The sequence below is a fragment of the Galeopterus variegatus genome, unplaced genomic scaffold (assembly GCF_000696425.1).
Source record: "Galeopterus variegatus unplaced genomic scaffold, G_variegatus-3.0.2 Scaffold58, whole genome shotgun sequence".
Classification (NCBI taxonomy): Eukaryota; Metazoa; Chordata; class Mammalia; order Dermoptera; family Cynocephalidae; genus Galeopterus; species Galeopterus variegatus.
The window spans coordinates 758,768-766,591 of record NW_007726169.1 but is presented as its reverse complement, the minus strand read 5'-3'; the positions used below and the strand labels follow the sequence as shown (position 1 = coordinate 766,591).

The following is a 7,824-nucleotide window of genomic DNA, read 5'->3' as shown; positions in this document are numbered from 1 at the left end:
CATCAGGCTTCTGTGTAACACCTCATTAGAAGAAAGGCTCTGCAGATAAAAGCAGACTCAGAAAACCACCACCTACGGCTGGCCAGTTAACCTAGTTGGTTAGAGCACAGTGTTGTAACACCAAGGTCAAGGGTTCAGATTCCCAGCCAGCCACCAAAAAAAAAAAAAAAAAAGAAAACCGTCACCTGGATGGCTTCTTAGGCTCCTTCTAGTATCAACATGCAAAGGATCTAGAGGACTCTAAGAGAGATGTTGTCTGGCCTCCCTCATTCCTGCTCAATCACTCAACAAGCATCTATTTAATGCCTAGAGTAAGAGAGCACCTGGAATAAAGCTGTGGGGTAATTCAGAGAGAAGCTACAGTTCTGGCTTGGAGGAACTTGGGCTCCAGAAGGGGAGCTAAACATGGGAAGGACAGGATATAAGGATGACTGAACTGAGCACTAGGGGAGTAAACTGCAGGACTGGATGATCCCTAGCACTGAGGGATTCTGGCGGAGATGCCAATTGGGAGAGCCTCAATGAACGAGCAGAGTTTTGATCTGGTCAAGTCTAGCAGGAAAGGCATTTCTGGCAGGAGAAGAGGTATAAAATAGTTAAGGGGGAAAAAAAAGCCCTAGGCTGGCAGAAAAAATAAAAAATTCTGAGCCTCACCAAGTTCCATGTGGAGGGCACACACGATCTTGTTTCACCCCCACATGACCCCTCTGAGGAAGCCACCACCATTACCGTGACCTCTATGCAGATGTGAAATAATAAAAAATATCTATGTTGGTTTCTGCCCTAAAATTTCCTAAGCTGTAAGGGTGCTAGGAGAATCTTTTGTTCTGTTTGGTCTTTGACCCCGGTTCCTGACACAGAACACCTAAATCTTTTGGAATTTTCTGGGTGACAGAAGCATCTTTTGTTCTAACAAGGCAACTCTTGGGAGGCTCCTGGATGGGTGCTGATCACCAGAAAGAGCAAGCCATGATTAGAAGCCCAGAACTTTCAGCCCCAACCCTCATCCTCTGAGAGGGGAGAGGGGCTAGAGATTCAGTTAATACATCACGCCTGCTCGATGAAGCTGCCATAAAATCCCTAAAGTACAGGGTTTGAAGAGCTTCTGTCAGTGAACAAGAACATGTGCTAGGAGGCTGGTATGCCCAAAACTCCAGGAGGACAGAAGCTCCGCCCTGTGTGTCTCTTCATCTGGCTGTTCATCTGTATCCTTTAATAAATCCTTTGTAATAAATCTGTAATTGAATAAGTGAACTGTTTTCTTGAGTTCTGTGAGCCATTCCAGCAAATGATTGAACCTAAAGAGGGGGTTAATAGGAATCTCCTATTTGTAGTGAAATCAGACAGAAGTTATGGGTAACCTGAAGCCCAACACTTGCATTTGGCGTCTGGAGTGGAGGACAGTCTTGTGGGACTGATCTCTTAACCTGTGAGGTCTGTGCTAACTCTGAGTCATTAGTGTCAGAATCGAATTAAATTGTCGGACACCCAGTTGGTGTTTGGAGAATAAGAGAATTGGCTGGTGTGAGAAAACCCCTACACATCTGGTCACAGAAGTGTTGGAAATAGTGAGTGAGAGTATACAGAAAAACAGCAGGTGTTTCCTCAATAGCAGATAAGGAATCAAAGGTGTCAAGAGCTTACTCCGCGTACCCAAGGTCACACAGGATATGTACATCAGGCAGCCCCAGGAGATGCTCCGTGTTCTATCCTTTAGGTTTGGCTTGCTTGATGGGTATAGGGAAAGTGAAAGTAAATGGTCAGAGTCCCTCAGATGTTCAGAACCTTGCCAAGCATTTGATGTAAACATAACTGTGCACGTGCACCCAGGTGTTTTTGGTTGTCTGACTTGCATCCAGGTGTCCTGGGTTATCGAACTTGAGTATAAAGGACTAATGGCTCTGATACACAGGGCCCCCCACCCCTGGGATGCCTTAGGGGGCGGGCCACAGGGAGGCTGCTACTGCTGCTGGAGGCTGTTGCTATAAGCTGTTGCTGCCAGTGCCCCTGGAGGCCATCACTGCTGCTGCTGCTAAGGAAGCTGGGGACTGAGCTCACTTTGGAATAAACCTGTCAACTCTGCCAATGGCTCCTGGGATCTTTCCCAATTACCTTGCTCACAACCTGCATGTGAGGGGTCTGGTGACCCAGTCTGTACAACAGTTTTGAAGGGTCTGTGGGCCCTAGCCCGACACTAGGGCAATACACCCTATGTATACATACCCACAGTAGCTCAGGAAAGGAGGAAGAGCCTTGTGGGGAGGTAGCTGAGAGGCAGAAGAAAGCACTCACCTCTGGAAGGAGGCCACACGGTCTTTCAGAGCCTGCACGAAGGGCAGGATCCAGTGGTGGCGCAGAACCACGCTCTGGGACAGGCTGAGGTGGAACGCCTCCATCCTTACCAGCCGGGGAACGTATGTCTGGGCATGGGGCAGCAACATGTCAAGCAGATCCAGGAACTCCTCCCTGGCTTCATCTGGAGAAGAACGGGGGACAGGGTGGGCTGTTTTCTTAGCCAAGGTATCATGACTGAATGGAGAAACCTAGAAAGCTGAGAGAGAAACTTATTCCTCTGGGTTTTGGGAGAAAATTACTTTGACAGCAGCTTATATCTATGTATTGTAATAATATTTCAGTATGCATTTCTGGTTATTGAAGTAACACAAGCTGACTGTAATGAATTCAAGTAAACAAGAAATATGCAGGGGACTTCTGGTTTCCGGCCCAGCATGTAAGAAGCTTGGAAATTACCACCCCTTCCTAACAACAAGTGAAATCCTGAACTATCTGAAAAAAGCAACACCTCTTATTAGCTCTGTAAGAGAAGTGAGTCAAGGGCAAACTGCTGCTCCCAAACTGGCAAGACCAACAGGCAGATACAGAGACTCACAGATTACCAGACCGGAAACACATGGGCTGAAACCTCTGAGGGAACCAGGGCCAGGATAGGGAAACCTGCATGTAATGGACATATTGCAGGAGACTGTGTGTACAAATCTGATAGTTAAAAACTCCAAGGGGACCCAATCATGAGGGGTCTCACACTTCTGGGAGGTTCACCTCCTAAAGCTTTGCTAGATTCTCACAGAATATTGGAGAAAAATCCCCTCATGCCTCTGGCAGGGGAAAACCATTTTGAAATACACCAGAGCACTCTGTTTTTCTTAACAAGGTCTGCCCTCAGAAGAAACTAGTTAACCACAGCCTAACTTGCTGGGGTTTTATCAGAGCCCAACTGATCTGGGGAAAGTGAAATACCCAACTCCAGCCCACTCTAGCCATCCTGTCCCATCTAAGGGGTGAAAAAACTGAAAAGCACATGTGAATGAAGTTCAGAGTCCAGGGACACAGGTTCACCAAAAGACCGAAACCTAATCACAGAACTATAGTATGCTTCTCTCCCCACACCTCACTACTGCATTTCAAAAAGCCTGTTTACAGCAGTTCCTTGTACCCTGTACATCATGCCCAGCCATCAGGAAAAAATTACAAGGCATTCTAAAGAAAAAAAAAACCCAGTTAGAAGAGAAAGAGCCAGCAAGAGAACCTCTTAACTTTAAAAAACTAGAAATTATACAATGTATGATCTCAGGCCACAGTGGAATTAAACTAGAAAATCAATAACAGAAAGATATTCGGAAAATCCCAAAATACTTGGAGATTAAACAACATACTTCTAAATAACAATGTATCAAAGAAGAAATCTCAAGAAAAATTTGAAAATGAAAACACAACTTATCAAAACTTGTAGGATGCAGCAAAAGAGGTGCTTCTAAGGGTATATGTGGCAGTGAGTATTGGAAAAGAAGATCTAAAATCAATCATCTAAGCTTCCACCTTAGGAAACTGGAAAAAGAGCAAATTCAATCCAAAGTAAGTGGAAGAAAAGAAATAATAAAAATTACACCAGAAACCAAAGAAATTGAAAATAGGAAATCAATAGAGAAAAATCAACAAAATCAAAAGTTGGTTCTTTGAAAAAATCAATAAGCCTCTAGCCAGGTTAACTAAAAAAAAAGAGAAGACACAAATTACTAATATCAGAAATGAAAGAGGGAACATCACCACAGATCCCATGGACAGTTTAACAGGTTAATCAAAAATATTATGAACAATTCTTATGTCCTCAGATTTGATAACCTAGATGAATTGGACTAATTCCTTAAAAGACAATCTGCCAAAACTCACAAAAGACACAATCTAAATAGACCTTGCTGTGGTTTGAATGTTCCCCCCAAACTCATGTTAGAACTTAACCCCCAATATGGTGGTGGAAGGTGAGGTCTTTAAGAGTCAGATTGTGAGGACTGTGTCCTTGCGAATGGACTGATCATTCATGGAGTAATGGGTTGATGGTTTAATGGGTTGTTATGGACATGGACTGGTGGCTTTATAAGAAGAGCATATGAAAGAGCTCTTGCTCATGCCATGCTCACCATATAACTGCCTGCATCGCCATGGGACCCTGTAGAGAGTTCCTGCCCAGAGGACCCTCACCAGATGTGCCCCCTGGACTTCCCAGCCTCTGAAACTATAAGAAATACATTTCATTTGTTTATAAATTACCCAGTTTCAGGTATTCCATTATAAGCAACGGAAAACAGACTAATACAGACCTATATCTACTGAAGAAATTGAACTAATTAATTAATTATCTTCCCAAACAGAAAGCATTAGGCCCAGGTGTGTTCACTTGGGAATGCCACCAAACATTTAAGAAATTAAACCAATTCTCTACGATCTCTTTCAGAAGACAGAAGCGGAGAGAATACTTTCTGACTCATTCTATGAGGCCAGCATTATTACCCTTATTCCCAGACAAAAGACATTACAAGAAAAGAAAACTACAGAACAATATTTCCCATGGACATAGATGCACAATCCTCAAGAAAATATTAGCAAATCGAATCCAACAATGTACACCGTGACCAAGTAGAATTTATCCCAGGTATACAAGGTTGGTTTAACATTAAAAAACCAATTAATATAATCCATCACAACAATAGGCTAAAGAAGAAAAATCACATGATCATATCAATAGATGCAGAAAAAGCACTCGACAAAATCTAATACCCATTCATGATAAAAACTCTCAATAAATTAGAATATCAGAATATCAAGGCACTTAATCAACTTGATAACGAATGTCTACAAAAAACCTACAGATAACATCATACTTAACAGTGAGAAACTCAAAACTTTCCCGACAAAATCTAATACCCATTCATGATAAAAACTCTCAATAAATTAGAATATCAGAATATCAAGGCACTTAATCAACTTGATAATGAATGTCTACAAAAAACCTACAGATAACATCATACTTAACAGTGAGAAACTCAAAACTTTCCCACTTGAGATCAGGAACAAGCAAGAATGTCCCCTCTCACCACTACTTTTTCAACTCATACTGGAAGTCCTACCTAATGCGATAAGTCAAGAAAAGGAAATAAAAGATATACAGATTGGGAAGGAAGAAATAAGATTGTTTGCAGATTGTTTTCATTTTTAAAAAAAATTTATTTATTTATTTTTCCTTTTTGTCTTCTTTCGTGACCGGCAACGGATCGCAACCCTCAGTGTCGCGCCTGTACCGGCAACGGAATCGCAACCCTCGGTGTTGCACCCGCACCTCGCTCAGCCAGTGAGTGGCCGGTCTGTATGTAGGATCTGAACCCTCGGCGGAAGCGCCGCTGCGCTCCCAAGCAGCGCACTGTAGCAGTGCGCCACCGGGCCACTGTGCAGATTGTTTTCTACACTGTCTATGTAGAAAATCCAAAGGAAGCAACAAAAAAATTCTTGGGCCAGCCCGTGCAGATTGTTTTCTACACTGTCTATGTAGAAAATCCAAAGGAAGCAACAAAAAAATTCTTGGGCCAATAAATGATATAGCAAGATTGCAGGATACAAGGTTAATATACAAAAGTCAATTGTTTTCCTATGTACCAGCAATGAACAAGTGGAATTTGAAATTAAAACATAACACCATTTATGCTAGCATTCCCCAAAATGAAATACTTAGGTGTAAATCTAACAAAATGTGTACAATATGGATATGAAGAAAACTACAAAATTCTGATGAAAGATATCAAAGAATTAAATAAATGAAGAGATATTCCATGTTAATGAATAGGAAGACTCAATATTGTCAAGATACCAGTTCTTCCCAACTTGATCTGTAGATTCAATGCAATCCCAATCAAAGACTCAGTAAGTTATTTTGTGATATCAACAAACTGATTCTAAGGTTTACACAGAGAGGGAAAAAACTCAGAAAGGCCAACACAATATTGAAGCAGAACAAAAAAGTCGGAAGACTAATGCTACCTAACTTTAAGAATTATTATAAAGGTACAGCAGTAAAGACAATGTGGTATTGGCCAAAGAATAAACAAATAGATCAATGGAACAGAACAGAAAGCCCAGAAATAGACCTATAAAAATACAGTCAACCGATCTTTGACAAAGAAGCAAAGGTAATAATACAATGTGGAAAAGACAGTCTTTTCAACAAATGGTGTTGGAACAAGTAGACATCCACACGCAAGAAAATGAATCTAGACACAGACCTTATACCCTTCACAAAAACTAACTCAAAACGGATCGCAGACCTAAATGCAAAGTGCAAAACTATAAAACTCCTAGAAGATAACACAGGAGAAAAACCTAGATGACCTTGGGTTTGGCAGTGACTTTTTAGATACAACACCAAAGGCACAACCCATGAAAGAAAGAATTGGTAAGGTGGACTTCGTTAAAATCAAAACCTCTGCTCTGTGAAAGATACTGTCAAGAGAATGAAAAGACAAGTCACACAATAGAAGAAAATATTTTTGCAAAAGACATACCTGATAAAGAACTGTTATTCAAAATATACAAAGGACTCTTAAAAACTAAACAATAAGAAAACAAACAACTTGATTTAAAAATGGGCTGAAGACTTTAAAAGACACCTTACCAAAGATATACAGATGGCAAAAAGCATATGAAGAGATGTTCCACATCATGTTATCAGGGAAATGCAACTTAAGAGACAACAATGAGATACTACTACACCTATTAGAATGGCTAAACTCCAGAACACTGACAACACCAAATGCTGACAAGGAAGTGGAGCAATAGGAACTCTCACTCATTGCTGGTGGGAATGCAAATTGGTACACTGTGAAAGTCTGGCAGTTTCTTACAAAACTAAACATACTGTTACCATACAATCCAGCAATTGAACTTCTTGATATTTACCCAAAGGAGGTGAAAACTTACGTCCACACAATAACCTGCATGTGGATGTCTATAGTAGCTCCACTCATAATTGCCAAAACTTGGAAGCAACCAAGATGTCCTTTAGTAGGTGAATGGGTAAATAAGCTGTGGTACATGCAGACAGTGGAATGTTATTCAGTGCTAAAAAGAAATGAGCTATCAAACCATAATAAAACATGGAGGAACCTTAAATGCATACTACTAAGTGAAAGAGGCCAATCTGAAGATATTACATCATGTACGGTTCCAACTGTATGATCTTCTGGAAAAGGCAAACCTCTATGGATTTGGTAAAAAAATCAGTGGTTGCCAAGAATTGGAAAGAGGGAGGAATGAATAGGCAGAGCACAGAGGATTCTTAGGGCAACTAATCTACTCTGTATGTTACTGTAATGGTATCATATCTTTATAATTTGTCCAAATCCATAAAAAGTACAACACCAAGAGTGAATCCTAATGTAAAGTATGGGTTCTGAACGATGATGATGTGTCAATGTAGACTCATCAATTCTGACAAATGTACCATTCTGGTGGGGGATGTTGATAATGGGAGAAGCTATA

General features: G+C 41.0%; 1 protein-coding gene across 1 annotated transcript in view; it reads right to left on the bottom strand.

Annotated features, from left to right (window-relative positions):
- Positions 1-7,824, bottom strand: part of USB1 (U6 snRNA biogenesis 1) — a 23,794-nt gene that overhangs the window by 11,267 nt on the left and 4,703 nt on the right. The window contains exon 3 of the mRNA XM_008575156.1: positions 2,293-2,529. Within this exon, the coding sequence (XP_008573378.1) occupies positions 2,293-2,529 (237 nt within the window). The remainder of the gene's footprint in view (positions 1-2,292; positions 2,530-7,824) is intronic.